We start from the raw sequence: 20,576 nt of genomic DNA, 5'->3' as shown, positions 1-20,576 counted from the left end.
GTTGCGTGATCTCGCCGCGAAGAGACAGTCTTTTTTTTCTCTTTTTTACCCAACGCTGCCTCGTTGCTTTACTTTGTGGACAGCGGAGAGGTGACAACCACGTGCGGTATTTTTGGGTTTGGTCTGCGCATCCTTCTTGTGAGAAGAGTTTTATGCGAACGCAAGAAAGCAGAGCAAGAGAGCCGCGGATAATTAGGTGGTGGTCGACGGATATGTTTTCATCGGGGAACGTGCACTCGCAGCTTCTTCGACTGGCAACAACAAAAACGTTTAAGTGCATCGGGCACATGCCTGAAGTAATAATAATAATAATAACAATAATAAACAAGCGAACAACGTATATCTCATTTCTTTAACTCCTCTGTTTCTCCCTTCTCACAACAATCGTTACCTGGGACGAGAAATCAAAAACCCGGCATAACTCCAAGTACTTCAATTGCGCTTCAGAATTCCTTTTCCCCTTCTATTTTACCCTATCAACAGCGGTGATTTGATATACGAGGTAAAAAGCCACACATACACAGACGCAGACACATTTTCAAGCCTTATTTTAGTTTCTTGTTTTGTTAGCCGTTGCTTTGCCCCTGCTCATCTCCTTCACCTTTCGTATACGCTTCCTACTTCTGAGACACCCCTGTCATCCTTTTTTTATCTGGAATTGTGGTGCTTTCCAGTCTTTGGAGGAGAGTTAAATGGTACCCCAAAGCGATACACAGCGCGGAACTTCTTGCTATCTCTTTCCTGTTTTTTCTTCTTTTTTCTAAAGCGCACCGAAACAACGACACGTTGTACTGAAAGGGCGGAGAAAGGCATTTATGGATTTCAGAATACAGTGTCATACAAGGATATTTACACATATACATTTTAGCAAATAGGCAGCGAAACGGCTTGGCCGAGCGGTAGTTCGTGCCTCCATGCGAAACAGCTGTGTCGAGGCGGCTTTTTTTTTTTGGGCGCATTGCGCTGATCGAGGAATCAGCGCCAAAATAATCTGTTCCTTTCGCTCTGCTAGGAAACTGGTTACCGTTGCTTCTCCGGTATCATAACTAATTTCATTTACTTACTGTCCCAACCGTTGACTACTCTGGAAGGTAGTGCTTTTTTTTCTTCTATTCTCCCTTTGCTTCTATACACACTAGTAGGACCTGCGTAAAACACCACGTCTGAAGCCGGCTCCGCAGCAGGCAGTATCTGACCCTTTTTTTGTTTGAACTGGAGAAAGGTATTTTTTTCGTTTCCAATTCGTTCCTTTCCTTTATTTTCTCTCCTTTTGTTTTGAACCGTAAGAGTCAGCGAACGCACGTGGTCGCGGTTTCGTCAACCGCGGCTACCTTCAGTGGCGCTGTTTGCCTTTCCCTCCCGAGCAAACTTGTGCATACGGTGCTCGTTGTACGGCACTCTTTCTCTTTCTTCCCCTGTTCACGCTGAATTGAGCAGTCGATCCGTGTGTGATCGAGCGAAGGAGAGACGCTGCGGACGAAACCAACACAGAACCCTTCGCTCTCGATTAGTGTGTGCTTTGTTCAGTGTTATTCATCACCACACCAGAGGGAGAGATGCTTGAGAAGTACATTGCCGCCCTCTTGGTGCCGTACCTGTCCAAGTACGTGGAGAACATCAACGAGGATCAGCTGAAGATCAACATTTGGAGTGGCAAGGCGGCGCTGAATGACCTCATCTTGCGGCCCGAGGCCCTCGACGCGCTGCTGAGCGCCATCGGCGACAAGGACGAGGAGGCCGACGCAGTCGCGGCGGGAGTGTCTCCCGTGTCGCAGTTGCCTAATAAGAAAAAGAAGAAGCCAGCGCTGCCCATCCGAGCCCACCGCGGCATCTGCAAGAACGTCTCTCTCTCCATCCCTCTCAAGCACCTTCGCTCCGAGCCGGTCGTGGTGGAGGTGGGGGAGCTGCTGCTGACGCTGAAGGGCGCCAGCGACCTCGCCGGCCTGAACGGCGACCGTGGCCGGCCAGCGGAAGACGGTGGTCTCCCTTCCAGTGGCAGTTTGCGCAATGGCAAGGCGGAGAGGTGGACGGCCATCGCTGAGGCAAAGGCACACGAATTGGAGACCTTCGAGGCGGAGCGCAAGCGGCAGAAGGAGCAGGCGGAGCAGCCAACAGCCGCAGCGGACGCAGAAGGCAAGAACGCCGACACGCCCAACAACCAAAAAAGCGGCGGCGGCGGCGGCTTCTTCTCCCGCCTGGGCGAGCTGGTGATCAACAACGTCATTGTGAAGGTGCAAACGGTGCACGTCCGTTACGAGGATGAGGCGACGGACACCGTCATTGGCGCCGTGCTGGGCGGAGTGCAGCTGCTGACGATGAACGAGACAACTGGGCAGCCGATGTTCACCGACCCGTCGGGGCTGCAGAAGATGTGGAAGCGGCTCGTCTTCAACGACTTACAGGTGTACTGCGATGACCCGAGTCTCGTCCGTACGAACGCACCGCTGGGCCGCAGCTGGTACGCAAAGATCGACGACTGGCAGCAGTGGTACCACCGCATGCGCCAACGTGCGCGGGACGGCTCGGTTGCGTTGTCGACCATCTTCGGCCCCGTTTCTGGTGGCCTCGACGCGAGAGTGGTGTTCAAGCTGTTTGTCCGTGAGCTACTGAATACCCCCTACGCAGACGTGTCGTTGAAGTTGCAGCACGTCATGGCGAGCCTGACCCGTGCGCAGTACACCAAAATTCTGCAAACGATCATGCTGTTTACGAACCAGGCGGAGGTGTCGGAGCTGCAGCGGTGGCGGCCACACGTGCCGGTGAAGGGACACGCGCGGCAATGGTGGCGCTACGCCATTCGGGCAGTGCGCAGCGTGCTGGAGGAGCCGAAGCGGGAGGCGCTGCTGACCCGCGTGTCCGCGGTCTGCAAGCTCGACTACCAAGTTCTCTACCGCGACGTCGTGCGCCAGACGGCGATGACGCCGGAGAAGACGAAGAGCTATCGCTTTGTCACGCGGTTTACGACGACGGAGGACATGAAGGCGGCCCGCAAGCAGGTCTACGCGCAGATCGCGAATGAAATCCAAATGAAACGAAAGGACAACGAAATACGTAAAGCGGAGGAGATGGCGAAGCAGCACCAGGCGAATGCGCAGCAGGAGCAGATGCAGGCGCAAGAGCAGAAGGCGCAGGGGCAGTCGAAGCGAGGGTGGCTTTCGTGGCTTGTCGGCAGCAATGAGAGTTCTTCGCCGAACGTGTCGGTTTCAGACAGCGCGACCGCAAAGGAGATCGCCGAAGACGAGAGGTTCTTTACCACGCTTGAGTCGGAGTACGGCATCAGCGGCGCGGACTCGGAGGCGGATCAGTCTGCCTCCGTCGCCTATACGCCCGAGGCGGAGAAGGGGCTGCCGCCGTCGTACTGCTGGCTGCGGGCGACCTTCGAGCTGCCCTTCACGAGCTATCGCATCGACACCGACCAGGGCGACTCTGTCACCCTCAAGATCTTCCGCCTGCGCGGCGGTGTGTCGTCCTTCAACAAGCCCAACTCGGTACTGTTTTACTTCCGCACGCAGAACATCACATTGGCCAACTTCGCCTCTTCTTCCTCTTCCTCATTGAAGCCAGCCATCGAGGGCGGCAACAACCTCAATCAAACATCAGGAGCTGCGGCGAGCGTCTCAGCGGCGATGTCGGCAACGCAGACCTGCGCGGCGTTGGTGCCATACCTGATCGAGGGTGTCCAGCTGAACCGTCGTGCGAGTAAGTCGAGCTCGACAGGGGAGCGGGTCACCATGCGCTCGCTGACCTCGGTGGACTGCGGAAAGCAGCTGCCGTCCTCCATGGAGGCCCCTACCATTCTCGACGTGGTGGACGCGAGCGGGTCGGAGCTGCCCACGTCGCCGCTGCCACCCGCGGTGTCGCCCGCACGGCAAGGCAACGCCCCTGCGAAGACGAACGGCGGCAGAAGCAGCAGCAGCAACACCAGCGGGGAGGACGACAAGCTGCCGTCGCAGGAGCTGTTGACTTCGTCCGACTACGCCACCCCGCTTTTCAGCATCACCGGCTTCTTGAACCCGGTGGAGCAGCCGCTGGCCGACACGACGGTGGACGTCGCCGTGAAGGTGCAGCTGCTGCCGCTGCGAATTGTAGCGGACCCGACGACGATTAAGCACTTGATCGACTTTTTCACCCCACCGGCCGGGGTCGATGTGTCGGGGTTTTCGGAGACGACGAAGCACGCCGCGAGTGCCGTCCGTTCGGCCGCCTCGCAGGAGCTGCGTGCTGCCATGACCAAGGCGAAGGGGCTGTATATCACGGTGGACGCCTCGGCGCCGGTGCTGATCCTGCCGAAGGGCCTGCACCTCAGTGCGCAGGAGACGGCGCTGGCCGTCTCGCTTGGTCGGGTGCGCTTCCACGCACGTCCGCTGACGGAGACGGAGAAGCAGCGCCGCCTCACCGCTGCGGCGGCCGTGACGGACCGGCCGACACTGCCGACGCCGACGAAGCCGTCGCTGTCCGACGCGGAGAGGAGCTGCGGGGCGCCGGCGCGGGCAGCCGCGGCGGAGGAGTCGCTCTTCTACTACCCCCACAAGGCAAGCTTTTCGAAGTTTTACCTGGAGCTCACCACCGTGGAGAAGGCGATGCGACTCCCGCAGCAGGGGTTTCTGCTCATTCCCGAGGTGTCGATCGCTGCCGACGTGCTGCAGCGCATTGATGACCGCAACACCACTCGTGAAGCATTCGTGCTCCGTCTGAAGGTGCCGACGCTGCGGGTGGCGTGCTCACTGCACCAGGTGTACTTGATCACGAGCCTGGTCGATGCCTGGATCTCGCACCTCGGTTCGGGCAAGCCGAATGAGCCGGCGGTGAAGGACGGCGCAACAAGCCGCAGTCCTTCCGCCGCGTTGTCGGCCGAACTCCATCGAAGCCGGGCGGTGTCGGAGGCGATGGAGGTCCACGCGGAGGGCGGCGGCGATCACGGCGAGCCAGCAAAGGAGAGTAAAGCCAAGCCGAAGTCCGCGGACGGCGGTGCTTCTCCGACGCCGGGCTCGTCGCCCACCTTCAGCTCTCCCGCGTCGACCGCGCCGGCGAGGGCGGCGGCAAGCGGCGGCGATCCCCCGGTCATGCGCCTCGAGCTGCTGGTGCTGCGACTCGGCCTCGACGTGTACGACGACGACGCTTCGACGCTGCACGTCTCGCCGCTTCCTGTGTACAGGGTGGAGTGTGTCAGCGCGGAGTTCATTTTTGCGGTGCGGACCCACCACAAGAAGATGGTGTTGTGGTTGAAAGAGCCGCACATCGTGGCGGCCCATGACGCGGACCGGCCCATTCTGTCGTGCGGCGGCGTACGCGTCGATGTGCTCATCTTGGAAGGGGAGACCCCAACGGGTGTGGCCGTCAGCGTCGACGCGGCGCTGAACCTGTGTGTCGGCACGGCCTGTGTGGAGATGCTCGAGACGACGATGGATGTGGTAAACCTGATCCTCTCCGCCGTAAACAGCAAAGACCCCGCCAACGACACCCCCGACCTCGACTGGTCGTTCCTCACGGCTGCCGCGGGAAAAGGGGAGCTGGTCGGCAGTGCGTCCGGCGTGGCACGCATCGACGCCACCATGGGCAGCTCCCACAACCGTCTCAGCGACCTCGCGTACCAGATGAACATGGTGCGACAGCAGAACGCCATGCCGAACCGACACGTCGCGGATGTCTTTGTGCGCGTGCACGGACCGGCGACCGTCACACTGCTTAACCGCGCGCCGAGTGAGGCGGAGGACAGCGCATTTGCCTCTGCCGCCGTCAGCGATGTGGAACTGCGGCTGTCGAAGTTCGCCGCGACGATGGACCTCTCGGGCCGGGTGGGCGCGGTGTCAGCGAGCGTGCTGGCCTCCTCCGGCCTGGCAGAGGAGAATCGGACCTTGCTGGCCTACACGCCTGCCTCGTCGCACCCACGAGCGACGTCCACCGTGGAGGAGGAGGGGGAGGACAGCGGCAGCAGCGTCCCCACCGGCGCGGCAAATACGGCGAAACCGGCACCTCCGCCCATCCACGTGCGCGGGCATTCCTTTTCGGCGCCGGGGCCCCGCGCGGGGGGTGAAAGGGGCGAGAGCAGCTCCGCCCTCCCCCGCAGCCCCGACACGGCAGACGCCGACAGCAGTGGTCACATCACCTTCAGCTTCCGTAAAAGCCGGCCCGTCATGCCACTCTTCCAGGAGGTCGGCGGCAAGCGCGTGCTCGCCAATCCGCAGGAGCTGCGCTACTCGAGCGCGCTGGAGCTGGTCGTGGGCTCCAGCACCATCACCCTCGACCTTAACACCGTTATGGTCTTTAAGACGTACTTTGTGTCCGGCCTCTTTTCCCGCTTCAGTCGCCTCAGTGACCGCCCGCTCTACAACGGTCGAGCGCCTCCGCCGGCGAGGGAGGGGCCTCGGCTGCTGATGAGCTTCCGCGTGGTGGTGCGCGACACCGTCGTTGTGCTACCCGTCGACCCACGCAAGGCGAACACCCACCGCTTCTGCGCCGCCCTCGGCAACCTGGTGCTGGAGAACAGCCTGAACACGGCGGAGTGCAAGGAGACGATGAACATCTCGTTTGGGGAGCTTGGCTTCTGGCGTGAGGAGCCCGTCAGCTCACCGGGCGATACGACAGACGGCACAGACAGCAAAGACAACGGCCAACATCAACGTCGCACCATGCTGCACTCCGCCTTGCTTCCGAAGCCGACGTACGTGGAGATGGCGGTGCGACTGCCGCTGGACTTACTCTCCGACGACGCGCCGCACATCGATATTCGCAGCGAGGACGTTTCGCTGGAGCTGCGCGAGACGGACTTGGTGCAACTGGTGACGCTGCTGCGTCAAAATTTGACGCGCACCGACCAGACCGCCATCTCACAGTTCACGGTCGAGGCACCGAAGCCGTCGCGGCAGGTGGTGGTCGGTCAGGACGGCCAAGCGAGGTTGGTGATGCAGTCCCACACAAATGCGTCGGGTGCGTGGGAGGGCCATGACAGCAGCAGTGCATTGGCCAACCCCGCGGGCCCTGTCTCCACCTCCTTCGCCGTCTCCGCGGTCGCACGCGTCACCCACCGATGCAGCGAAGAACTGTACATCAGTCTGCGCCTCGGCAGAATTTCGACGCTGCTTTCCGATGGGCGGAGTGAGGCGACCACCGGCAACTCCGCGGTCACGTCCACCGTCTCCCGCTTCCAGCTGCAGAGCAGCGGACTCGCCATGACCGCGGCGCTGCCGTCGAATCACATTGGGGTGCGTTGGAAGAGCCTTCAGCTGGACGACGTACGCGACAACAGCAGTTCGGCGTTGCTGTGGTGTGAGGCGGGCTCGCTGCAGCTTGCCGATTCCCTCACGACGCAGAGCATTCTCATGTCCGACTTCGGCGTCCGCCGCAGTGCACTGCACAGCGTCGACCCGGACGAATGGATGATGGGATCCCTGACGAGCAGCAGCAGCCACCAGCAGGGCAGCAGCATCGGTGACACGAAGCAAGGTGGCGCTCATGTCAACAACAATAATAACGATAGCGACGACGACGAGCCGGAGTGGTTCCCCCCTCCCGATGTGAGAGCAGAGCCCAAGAAGCGCCACAGCCCGACGACAGCACGGCCAGGTGCAAACACGGAGTTGCTGTCCATCTCGGTCATGTCGGCGGATTTCACACTGCGCCGGTTGGCCGTGTCGGATCAGTGGCTGGCCTTGTACGACGCGACGTGCAACGAGACGGTCGCCGCCGCCTGGACAGCCCCGCAGACGGGCATGCTGGCGATGAAAGCACCAGCAACCACCACTACAAATACCACGAAAGGCCGAGAAGAAGGTGGCGGTGCCGGAGCAACAGAATCCGCGGCGAAGAATTCCGGCATGCGCATCTGCGTCACCACACCCAACGTCGTCATTCCTTTCCTCAACTCACTCCGCGAGACACTCATCGAGGCAAATATTGCGGCTGTGCTCGTGGATGTAGTGCGCCTGCCGAGCGCGTCCACGCAGGTTGCGGTGAAGGTGCGGGAGCTGAACGTGGTGGACGCCGTCTCTGGAGAGGAGATTATTTACCGCCGCAGACCTACTTCCACAGCGGCAGCGGCAGCAACAACAGCCGTGGCAGCAACGCGCACGTCCGCGAACTGCGGCGCGTCGCTTCCCGCCGGCTCCCCGCTCTCCGCCGGAGCTGAGACAGGAGGAGCGGGTGGTGGCGGCAGTGCCGGCCTGTCGCAGACGGTGTCACTTGCCGTGGCGCCCGCAACGCAACGAGACTGGGAGGAGGGCTGGGAGGACGTGGACGCCCCCTTTTCGCCGCTGCTCGGCACGAAGGCGGGCGGCACGGGCGCCCACGGCCCCACCAGAGCCGCAGCGGGAGGGGGCATGGACAACAACGGCGACGAGGCCGGCGCCCCCCTCGGGAGAGCGGCTGCGTCACCCACCGCATCGGACGCACCGGAGGTTCTGCAGTTTACTTTCAAGGCGGACCCCGCGGCGAACACGAATCAGATTCAGCTGGGCATCGGTGCACTGCACGCGTTGGTCTCTATGCCCATCATCCACGGCCTCGTCGACTACTTCACCTCGCCGTGCGAGCCGGTGGCGAAGATCGGCAGCTTAGGCGTTATGCGCGAGCAGCGTGCTCGCATGGCGGCGGCGGCACAGCAGATGGCGAACAACTCTCACCTGGTGCTCCACGTGCTGTGGCGGAGGCCGTGCATTATCCTCGCGGCGGACGGCCTCCACCTGACGCAGCGACGCTCGTCGAACATCGAGATGCGGCTGGGGGTGATGCGGGCTGCGGTGCACCTAAAATCCAGCGCCAGCACCCTCTCCGTCGTGGTCAAGGTGCAGGAGTACAGCATCTTGTCGCTCCTGAAGCGGTCGTCGTTGCGCTTCGCCTTCCAGTCCATCGCCGGCGCAGAGACGATTGACTTTAACATGGAGCGCACCACCGCGCAGTTCCACCCGACGGAGGTGGAGGGGTTGATTCTGCTGGGCCAGCGCAACATTCTGCTGCCGCGGGAAGTGTACTACTACGGCCGGTATGAGAAGACGTCGTCGCCGGCAGCGAGCCCGGTGGCGCAGACAAGTCCACCCCCAGCTGCTGCTGTTGCTGCCGTGGGTGCCGCGCCCCCTTCTCCCTCTTCCTCTTCTTCGTCGCCGCCACCACCGCCGCCGCCGGTGCGCATCATTCAGGTGCACATTGACGGCCTCCTCGTCGCCATCCACGATGCCGCGGGCCGCAACACACACACCCTTTCTCTCGCTTCCCTCGACGCTTTTGTGGCGGCGGACGGCAGCGCGAAGGTGCTGGTGCCGTCCTTCGGCATGCTGGACCTCTCCACAAACCGGTACCTCGTGCAGAGCTGCACGAAGTCCCTTTCACACACGGCAAGCCTGAATGCGAGCGTGGTGCCTGCCCTGGCCTCCTTCGCGCAGCACAACACAACGATCGGGTCGAGCCCGGAGGGATCTCTCAAGGCATCCATCGCGGGCGGCAACGCCGTGCGCTTCCACTTCGACTCAAACGAACGCGTCGGCAACGTCCACATCGGCGCCATCCTCGTCACCGTCATCCCACGCAGTATTGGGTCGCTCGCGAACTCCTTCCTCTCGGTGCAGATCCCCGCCACTCCTGCTGCGCCGGTCCCTGCCACGAACACGGCCACCACCGCTGCCGTCACGGTGAACGCACGGTCGTCCTCTGCCGGATCGGCAGTGGCAGACGGAGAGAAGGCCGTGCCAGCGCCGGCACCACCGGCGGCAACGAACACCAATGCGAAGCCTTTTACGTTGAAGACCACGTTAACGGAGTGCAGGGTGCAGTTCTGCCAAGAGGAGCGCGAGGTGGCTCTCCTGCGGCTTTCCCGCATCGGGTGCAACTCCGTCTCGCACCCCGACGGCACGAACGAACTCTCTGTCACACTAGGCAACTTATTCATGGTGGACACGGTATCGACGTCGACAAACTTCCGCACCTTCATTTACCCTTACAAGGATGAGAAGGAGGGCGAGAGGGTCGCGGAGGAGGAGGAAGAGGAAGAGGAGGAGGACACGGACAGCGGCGAGGATGCAGCGAGCATCAGCATCCCAGCCGATGCGGCGGCGGCGACAACCACCTCGCCCACGCTGGCGGACGCGGTCGTCGAAGGCGCACGCGCCGTTAACACGACAGTAGAGGCGGAGGACAAGCGCAAGCTGAGCATCTCCTCCGAGCACGCCCCGGAGGTGGACCGTGAGAGCCTGGTGGTCTACCAGGTGAGGTCGCTGCCGTGCAGCAGGAGGAAAGGTCCGCACAAGACAACCACCAGCGACGCATCGTCGCACCGTCCCAGGTACACCAAGCAGATGCGGTGCCGCATTAAGAGCCTTTCTTTCATCTTTGTGCCCAACGTCGTGCACGCCGTGATGGATGCAGTGCGGGAGGTGCAGACGCACGTGTCAGAGGGCAACCGCAGCAAGGCGTACCACTACGTGTCGGACCGAGCAGCCAAGTCGGTGCAGCGCAAGGCGCCAGAAGAGGCGCTAACGGAGGTGGACATCGTCGTGCATCGGCCGGAGATCCTGCTGGTGGATAAGCCGACGGCGACGTGCGGCATGCAGCTCTCCCCTGGCCGAATCGTCGTGAAAAGCCGTCTTGTCGTGCCGCGGCGCTCCAATGCGGGAGCAGCAGCGGCGGCGACGTCCACGTCGACGGAGGTGGTGCACAGCAAGGCGGAGGGGGACCTCGCCTTACAGGCACACGAGGTCTTTCACGTGCAAGTGCACAAGCTGGGGATGCTGCTGCAGGAGGTGAATTGCTTCCAGCAGGAATGCAGCATCATCGTCGAGTATCAGCGCTCGCTCGCGGCGTCCGTGCAACGTGAGGCCTCGGCGGTGCGCAGCGCGAATGCAACCACCACCGCTGGTGCCGTGCCTGTTGCACCAGGACTGGGAGGGGCAGCCAACACCACGAGCACCAGCACCGGCCGTGCTACGTCGACCACAAACGACACCGAGACCTCGGAGCAGAACTCGCTGTTGAAGCTGGACATCCCGGTGCTCTCCATGAACTTCACGCAGCGGCAGACAGACTTCGCCATGGATGTGCTGGGCGCGTTGATGAAGGGCACGCCGATGGATCGCACGGTGCGGACCGTCGAGGAGGGCAGCACCGCAGCGGGCAGCGGGGCAGCATCCCCCGCAACGGAGGGCAGTGGAAACCGACGGAACACCGGGGCTGGAAGTCCGGCGGTGGTGGCTGGCGTTGGCGCTGTCGCAGGCTCGCCGAACAACGCGTACCTGTCGACGGTGGCATTTGGGGGAAACACCAGCTACGGCGCGGAGGGGCAGCCCAAGCAGCAGCGGCACCTCTACGACGCGAGTGCCACCGTGCCGGTCACCGCCTTCAGCATTGACGCGCACGTTGGGATGCTACAGGCCGATCTGGCGGACCTCTTCCGCCTGCATGTTGACGAAGTACGTGTGCAGAGCACGGAGGGGAGCACCACCGGTAAGACCATCGACGCCCGCATCGGGTCAATGTTTATTCAACACGTCGGAGCGGAGGTGGATGCCGAGAGCGGCGTGGAAGCCTCAAGGGCGAGGTCCGGTGGCACATCCGGCTTGGGGACAGCGGGGTCCTCGTCGCCGCCCGGTGGCCCGAGTCCCGCACTCAAGACGGCGCGCATTCAGGAGCTGGTAGACCTGCTTGTCTTGACGAAGCTGCACGTCCGCTACGTGCAGCCGCAGCCCTCCATCGAGGTGCAGACAGCTTCCAGCATGACGGAGAGCACCATCATCGTCTCCGCCGGCGCCTTCAACGTGGCGGTGTCGCCTACAATTCTCTTTGACACGCGCGAGCTGCTTTATTTGCCATTCTGCTACAAGGTGCTGCGTGTGCCGATCGACCCGCTCCCGGTGCTGAACCTCGTGGACGCGACGACCACGCTGGACGGCGATACGGTGCTGGACGGCAAGCACGTCCTCTTGACCGCCAGCCGCACTCGGTGCAACTACGTGCTGGATCTGAATCAGCACAAGCTGGTCCTCACCGGCGCGCCATCGGGTCAGGTTGTCCTGTGCGAAGGCTGCGAGCTGACCATCACAAACGGCACGATCTGCATCCCTGGCATGTACACCATCGGCTCCTACGTCAGTTTCGCCCCGTGCACGGCGCTCTTCACGACGGAGTCCTGCAAGTTTGAGAAGGAATTTTTGAATGTGGGAAACTCCGCCTTCTCCGACTCTATCATAGGCCAGCCGTCCTTTGCACCACCACCGGCAATAGCGTCGAACCGCAGCGGAAAGGGCGGCAGTGCGCCGTCGCCGCTGAACACCGCTCGGAGCTCCGACGCCTCTACCGTGGAAACCTTGGCGGCCACGACAGCGCCACGCGCGGAGGTCGCAGAGGACGGTGTCATTGAACTGCGCGATCGCACCGTGCGGGTCATAGCAGATTTTTACTGCGACGATATTCAGCTGCAGATGCTGTCAGAGGAGGTGGTCGACCTGTCGGTGTCGCTGCGCATGCAGTCACACATGAAATTCGTGCAAGACTGGGAGAACGAGCAGGCGGCCCGACGCACCGTGTCGGTGCAGATGATCAGCGTGCGCTCCGGCGAGGACGAGGCGCACATTCTGCTGCCGACGGACATGGTGATGAACGTGACGGGGGTTGACAGCGTGAGTGTGTCCCTGATTCTCGACTCGATGGAATTCTGCACCCGCACGACGCTGCTGCGATCGCTGGTGGAGCTGGCCAAGGACTTCGGGGCGGCCTTCATCGAAGAGACAACGGTGTCACGGCAGAAGCCGCGCATCGAGTATGAGACCGCGTCGCTGGACGCGCTGTACCCCGTGCTCGAGGCTGGCGAGTGCCAGCACTGCGGTCGCGATGTCGCCTACCTCGCCTTGGCCAGCGACAAGCCCGGCATTCTGTGCTACAAGTGCTGCACGGGCTACGACTCCTTGCCCGCCATTGACTTTCGGGTGGAGGTGCCGTTGGTGGATGGCATCCTCTTCGGCTCTACCGGTGATATGGCCCACATCTACATGCGCAACGTGCTGCTCTCCGTAGACCCGGCGATGGACGTCCAGCTGACGCTGCGCATGTTCCTCGACGGCTTCAGCAACGCCGCCGCGGTGTGGGAGCCGGCGATTGAGCAGTTCGACGCGACCGTCACTGGCAGCGTCAGCACGCACGACTACCGCATTCGCATGGACCGCCTTGACTGCGTGCTGTCGCCGCAGAACATCCGCCTGCTGTCGAACATGATCGCAGACTACGGCGCCGCAACGGCTCTGCAGAAGCAGCTGCGAAAGCGGTTCCGTCGACAGAAGCAGCAGCGCACGCAGCAGGTGGCTCCGAATCAGGGTGTCCCGATGTACGTCAACGCGGGTCTACTGGAGGAGGTCGCCCGTGTAGAGCTGCAAGAGGAGGAGATGACCCTCGCGGCCGACAGCGCAGAGCAGAACGTCAGCATCTTCCATCCCATCGGCGTCGCCGCCACGTCGCCTCCGTACCCCTCGCTAAACGGCATCAACGCCGCCGCCCTGACCAACACGTCCATCTTCGACATTCTCAGTTCAACAAATCGTCGTCTGCTCTCCGGGGCCATGGCGCTTGCTAGCGGGGAGGCGGACAAGGCTGACGCCGACGCCGTTGCCGTGCCCCCGAAGCGCGGCTACGCCCACGTGTACGTGACGAACCACTGCAACGTGCCGCTGCTGGCCGACGGCCGTCGCGTCAACCCCCGCGGCGGCACTCTGCGCTTCATAGCGAAGGACCGTATGGTGAAGATAAACCGCGTAGTGAAGCCGGAGGATGAGGTGCCGGAGGAGACGGACTACGCAACGAGCATCTCGAATCCACCCTTGTACGTGCAGACGAAGTACATGGTGCTAGAGACGAGGGTGCTGCTGGGCCAGGACGACGGCTCACGCTTTCTGCGCCGCACCGTCACCATGAAGGTGTACCCCCTGCACACGTCCCACACGATCATCTGCGTGGAGAACCGTCTGCATTGCGGGCTGGCGTCCATCGGCAACTACGCGCCCATCAAACCCGGCGAGCGCTTTTACCTGGCCCCCAATACGGACCTCGACACAGCGATGCTGGTGCAGCCCGTCCACACACCAGACCGGGTGGAGTACGAAGCCGGCAGGGCCGCCGGCGAGGCGGTGGAATTCTGCCCCACATCAACGAGCATGCACGACGTGTTGTGTGGTGTGCCGATGGTGCTGGTGTGCAAGGCGAAGGGGTACGCGGACAAGATGATGACGGTGAAGGTGTACGCGCGGCAAGAGGAGATGCGCGGCGGGGTGCCGACCTTTACCATCACCGTCGAGCCGCGCTTCCGCCTGCGGAACAAGTTGCCGTATCGCCTCATTGTGAACGTATTACCGGACCCCCACGGTGACCTGGCGAGGGGCCGCACGCCGGCTCGTCCGGTGCCGCCGCTGGTCAGCACCGTCCTGGAGGTGCGACAGGGCGCCGACCTCGCCCTCAACACGTACCGGCTGGATCAGGTGGTGTTTTTGCTCGAGGTGCGGCAGCGCAGGCCACCGCAGGCGGTGTGCGACTACAACAACACCACCGGCAGCGCACCGACAGCCTCGACGCCGCCGGCCAGCGCGCCGCGCGGTAAGTCTGCCGAGGAAGAGGAGGTGTTCTCCACGCTGGTCCCCACCGCGATCAGCGAAGACAGCCCGTACATCTCCCTCCGCTCGCAGCTCCGCCGTGAGCTGCTCATCCACGCCGTGTACGTCCCCTCCAAGGGCTCCGTCATCTTTACTACCCCCTTCGTGCTGCTCAACCACTCCCCGCTTTCGTTGACGTTGCGGGAGTGCAAGCCGGACGGGTCCAACAAGCTGTACGACGCGGAGCCGAACTTCAGCGTGCTGCATCCGGAGATGAACGCAAGTGTGGCTGCCACGCCGATGGACATTCGCAAAGGCGAGAACTTCTTCGTGAACGTCTACCACGAACAGTATCGAGGCACCTGTGTTCCACTGCACGCGCAGCAGCGCGGTGTGGTGATTCTCCAAGACACGACCGCCCCCAAGGCCGCCAAGTCGAAGGCCTTCTCGTCGTGCAGTGGCGGGTCCAAGAAGAGGTCAGACAGCGGCAGCACGGCGGCGACGGCGAAGGTCGGACCCACCGTCATCCACCTCGCCTACTCTGCGCAGGTCGACCCGTGCGGTTCGCTGCTGGTGACGTTTGCCCCCCGCTGGGTCGTCGTGAACCGCAGCCACCTCCCCCTCTACGTCGCCCCCGCCACCTACAACGGCATCACCGCCGAGGAGGCGAGCGCGGTGGCCACGACGGCGGTGGTTGCCTCACAGCAGAAGGAGTGCGACGGCGCCAAGGCAGCGGAGGCCGCCGCCTGCCCTCCGGCCTCCCCGACGCAGCAGCAGCAGAAGATGGATGACATCAAGAGCGCCTTGCAGGAGATGGTGGCGGAGAACAGCGTCGTGTTCCTGTCGGATGCCCCGACGCAGGTGATAGCGTTGCCGCCGTACAGCGCGACACCGTTTTACGAGACCCCGCTCTGCGCCCCAGAGGTGGGCTACAACATTCACGTCCTGCAGAGTCCGCTGGCGCCGCTGTATGGTACTCCGGTCGGCATCGAGAGCATTCACAGCGAGCTGATTGTCGCGTACAAGCCGCCGGCGGACACGCGGAGGTCGCAAGGGGGCTCGAGCGGCAGCACGAGAGGCGACAACGACCGGAAGGACACGTCGGCTGATCGGGATCGGTTTCTGGAGGTGTCTCTGGTGGTGCGGGGCTCGTACACGTACGTGGTGCTGGAGCCGCCGGAGCGGGTGCCATACCTGCTTCTGAACCGCACCAACTACCTGATTGAGGTGCGCGACACGGCGACGAAGAGCAAGGGGCGGCTCATGGCACGCGTGCAGCCGGGCTGTGGCACAGATTTAATTCTCGACACATCGGTCACGACGCTCACGCAGGTGCGCCTCTTCAACGCGGACGGGTCGAAGGTGGTGTATGAGGTGGAGTTTGACGTTAGCCGACCCATGACGCGACGCGAGATGAGCGCCGCCGTGTCGTCGCCGGTGGGCGTGACGTACTCCCTCGGCTACGGTGGCTTTGGGCAGCAGATCATTGATCTGTCGCCTGCGAAGGCTACGCTGCAGTCTGCGTACACGAGCGTGGCCGCCCCCCCGACGCCCATCAATGTGCTGCTCAACCTGGGCGTGGCCACCTTGTCAGTGGTGATGCCCAACCGCGATGTCCTGTTCTGCGCCGTCACGGATATTCGCTTCAGCTGGGACCGGCAGACGGATCGGGAGGTCATGAAGTTCAGCATGGAGAACTTTCAGGTGGACAACCAGACGGAGGTTTCGCCGCGGTACGACTCGTGCATCCTCTCTCTGCGCACCTCGAACTGCTTCGCCGCCGCGTCGGGCTATGTGGAGCGCGTGCTGGTGCCGGCGAAGGGACTGATTTGTTTGAACGAGGTCCGCCTGGACTTCGTGCCGCTGGCGTTGCGGGTTTCCGACACGCTGCTGGTGGCCTGCGCAGGCTTCGTGCAAGCCGTCCGGAGCGGCAGTGATGCACCGGTGGAGGTTTCGAACCAGAGCATGATAAGCGGCAGTACAAGCACGGTGGATCTGCAAGAAGCTGCAGCCGCCCCGCGTGAGCGTTGCCCCACCGCCGCGAAGCTCTACGCAGACGCGCCGGTGCAGATCGACATGTGGGCCGCGAAGCTGACGCTGGAGCGCTTTATCATTAACCCGATCATCGTGCGGGTGTGGCTGACCCGTGACGTCGAGGGGCACGACTTCTTCCGCGAGAACATCAACTCGAAGGACGCGGCGCTGCTGTCGATGTTGGTGTCCTCCTGCGAGGACGTCACCGTGGCGGCGCCGGGCATCGTCACGGCGAAGCAGACGAGTCGTCTTGGGGTGTTTGCGGAGTGGGTTCTCAAGACCTACCAGGACGGCCTACTCTCCCAGTTGAAAGGCTTGCTGCTGCAGTACGCATCGTCGCTGCCCATGATTGGCGCCCCGCTGAAGCTCGCCTCCGGCTTCGGCAACGGTGCGGTGCGTCTCTTCCGCGACCCCATCGAAGGGCTCTCCACCTCGCCGTCGGCCTTCGCGCAGGGCATCGCGCGCGGCTCGGCCGGCTTCGCGCAGGAGTTCGCCGGGGGAGGCCTCGGCGCCTTCTCCAACTTCACGGACTCGTGGTCGCGCCTGCTCAGCATGGGCGGTGGTGTGTCGGAGAAGGAGCGTCGCCGGCAGAACACGCTGAGCGGCCTCGCGAGCGGCTTGTTGGGGATCATTCAGCGTCCCATGGAAGGCGCGGCAGAGTCGGGCGCGACGGGCTTCCTGAAAGGCACCGCACACGGCCTGGTCGGCGTGGTGGCGAACCCGATGTCCGGCCTGCTCTCCGACGTGTCACGGGCGACAGGCACGCTGGGGAAGTTGGTGACGGACACGTACATCCCCAAGACGCACCGGCTACGGCCCATCCGCGACTTCTACGCCAACGGCGGCGTCGCTCCATGGCGCTCGCTCGTGTCCGTCTACCAGTACCAGCGCCTCAAGACGAGCACGCAGACCTTCTCGGGCGACCAGCTCTTGTCCAGCGTGGACGGTCCGGAGTGGTACCCGTCGAAGCGGGAGGGCGCCACCTACGGCCGCAACAAGCTGCCCATTCCCGAGGAGCGCTGGACGTTGGATCGCTACCACACCAACTTCGAGGGGTGGACCTACAGCACCAAGTACTACGGCCTCTACACAGAGCGCCAGACCCCGCAGGTGCGGGTGCGACGGATGCGCTGGACGGCGCTGGTGCGGCCGCTGCCCTACTCCCGCGTCGCCTTCTACCTGCGTGTGGCGCCTGGCATGGAGACGCAGCGCCGGCGCACCGCCTCCCTCTTCGCCAGCCCCACCCTGACCCCGCAGGAGACCAACATTCCCTTCACCTCCCCCGGCCAGCTCCAGGCCATCACGGTGGAGCAGGCGAAGGCGCGCAAGAAGCGCTTCTTGGACCTGCCCGGCATCCACCACGGCCGCCACGGCAGCAGCAGCGGCAGCTTTGGCCGAAGCCGTAGCCGAAGCCGTTCTGCAAATGGTGCCGGAAGCCCCCACAAGAAGTCACACGGGTCGAGCGAGTACTCCGTCGAGGAGGAGTACGCAAACCAGAAAAGTTCGTTGCATCAACGCATGCGCAACTTGACGGCCACGGGCCGCCACGTCGGTGTCTCAACAGAGACGCTGAAGGGGACGGTCAATATGCCGGGGGATGAGGAGGACGACCCGGTCACGGGCGGACACACGAGCGTCAGCATGTACAGTGTGGAAGGGGGAAGTGCCGCCGGTAGCCTCGGCGCTGCCCCGGCTGCCAGCGCGGCGGGTGCAGGCGGCACGATCAAGCTCTCCCGCAGCACGGCGGACCTGCAGGCCCCCGATGCCCCACGCAACCGGCAGAAGCAGAAGAAGCATCAGCACTCCCGCAGCGCGTCTGACCTGGAGGCCGTCTCCGGCTCCAGCAGCGGCGCTTCGCAGGACGAGGGGAAGACGAAGAAGGGTGGCGTCAGCAAGCAGGACAAGAAGAAGGCGGAGGCGATCGGTGCTGCCACGCGGGACAGCAGCACCGAGGCCGCCGGCTCGAAGTTGCCACAACCCGGTGCGGCGCGAAGTGTGCGCAGCAACAGCGGCAGGGTGGTGACGGCGGACGCCACGGCGGGGCTGGCGAACGTGCCGGGTGCGTCGCCGACGTTCGCCTCCCGCACGTCTGGCACGGCGGCTGGTCCGCTGCCCACCACCATCGTCGAGATTTACGAGTACGAGCAGCGGGTCGCGCTGGTGGGGTGGGGGAAGCGGTACCTGCCGTCGGAGTGCCCCGGTTGGCAAGACACGCACGGCAACGAGGTGCCGAGTCGGCAGGACATCCGCGCCCCGGCAGGGTGGACGTGGACGACCGATTGGACCATCGTTGGCGGCGACAGCGCGGGGTGGACGATGATGAACGAGCAGAAGAACCTGCGCCGGCGCATGTGGCAGCGGCGCTTGGTGAAGCAGCCCCAAGCGCAAAGCCCATCCTCGTAATTGTAACTAAAAATAAAGGGGGGGGGGCGTTCTCTTTTAATGGTGGTTCTTGTTGTTGTTGACTTTTCTAAAGTGGTTTGTCCCTTCTTGTTTTCGATCTTCTACGTGTTTGCCTTTATTTCCGCACGTACACCTGCGCATGCATGTACGTGTGTGGCGTACACCACACGCCATGACAAAAAGCACGACATGGAGAACATAGCAAAGCAAAACAAGCGTCGAACGAGCTCGTTTGCGCACGACGACGTCGCTCGGGGGGGGGGGGGGTGGCTGATTCGCTCTGGAGCGTGTCAGGAGAGAAGGCGCCTTTAGACTTCTCGTGTGCCTCGTACGTACTTTCCGTCGGAAACACTGGAGGGTAACAACGCAACCAAACCGGTGACAGATCGACATGGCGTACCAGCTTCAGGGCGACCTCGGTGTCGCGTGTGCGCGGCTCTCTGCGCGCGGTGCCCTTTCCTCTAGATTCCACACGCGGCGACAGCGGAGAGGCCCCCCTTTTCTCTTTAAAGCAGTCCGCCGACGAAGTATCATCTTTCCCACTCCCTCACTCCTTCTTTCTCGCTCTGGCGGTGTATGTAAACGCGAATGACGCTCACCGACGCTTTGTGAGGTGCACACCTTTATTGGAGTTTCACACTGTGAGCAGTCGTCTTCACGTGCGTTGGCTTTCCTCCCACATCTGCCCCTTTCATATCTTACGTACACACGACGCAGCAGTACTCAGCACGCCGTGAGACACACACGTGCCTTCTTTTTACTCCCATGCGTCGCCTCTTTTTTTGTTTTGTTTCTCACCGTCGCTGACCTTCCGCGTTTCATCATCGCCATCGTCGTCCCCTTTTTGGCCTCTAAGGTCCCATTAATAGCCCCCTCGTTGTATGCCTGCGATGCCCGCTGCCGCCGGTGGCACCCCAGGGCTCTTCGAGCCCCGCAAGCAGGAGCCCATCCATCACCGCAAGCCTTCCTCCAGCACGGTGGACAGCAAGCCGGCGAGCTCGAAGAAAAATTCAGCGGAGCCAGCGGCTGCGCCGTCGCTGCAGAACGTGCGTGCATCCAACTAGAAGCTCAATAGATTTTTTTTCTGCCCGTGCGTGTCTCTCTATCTCTCTCTTTCCGTTTGCTAATGCCGACCACCAAAACCAACAGTAACAAAACGGTAGTGCTTTTACTTATTCATGCTTCTTCTGACGGTTGTTTTGAGAGTTTTTTTTTTGTTGTTGTAGGAACGTGTGTAGCTGCCTTCCGTCTTGACGGAATCAGTATTGCCAGCGAGAAGCACGGCAGCTCTCCCCCTCACATATACACGTACATACACACGGTGTCCCCTCCTTGTCGTGCCGATTCGTGGATGTATTCTGTTTTCCGTTGAAGTCTGTCCGCAGTTCTCTGGCTCTTTCTCGAGTCTCATTTGTTTCTCTGTTGTTGTCCTCTGCCCAATCGATTGAACAAATATAATTTACCTCTAAAAAATCACACCAACCACAACAGGAAAGGGGAACCTACGGATGCTCTTCTCTCCACTCGACAACGTCTCAGTACTTTTGTGCCTGCTGACCGCCGACCGCTCGTCGTCGCATCGCA

At 62.4% G+C, this 20,576-nt stretch overlaps 1 protein-coding gene across 2 annotated transcripts; it reads left to right on the top strand.

Annotated features, from left to right (window-relative positions):
* Positions 1-400: 400 nt before the first annotated feature.
* Positions 401-18,992, top strand: ABB37_06676 (hypothetical protein; the record flags this gene model as incomplete). 2 transcript variants are annotated; one of them, XM_015805031.1, is made up of 1 exon in its annotated part: positions 401-18,992. In XM_015805031.1, exon 1 carries the CDS (start codon positions 4,227-4,229, stop codon positions 18,990-18,992), a length of 14,766 nt encoding a protein of 4,921 aa, XP_015656324.1. In that variant the 5' UTR covers positions 401-4,226. The 2 variants fall into 2 exon arrangements, with proteins under 2 accessions (XP_015656324.1, XP_015656323.1); XM_015805030.1 differs by having other exon boundaries at positions 428-18,992.
* Positions 18,993-20,576: the final 1,584 nt, after the last annotated feature.

The sequence above is a fragment of the Leptomonas pyrrhocoris genome (genome assembly GCF_001293395.1).
Source record: "Leptomonas pyrrhocoris isolate H10 chromosome Unknown, whole genome shotgun sequence".
In the NCBI taxonomy this organism is placed as follows: domain Eukaryota; phylum Euglenozoa; class Kinetoplastea; order Trypanosomatida; family Trypanosomatidae; genus Leptomonas; species Leptomonas pyrrhocoris.
Note: the sequence above shows the minus strand (reverse complement) of the source record. Positions and strands in the feature narration are given on the sequence as shown.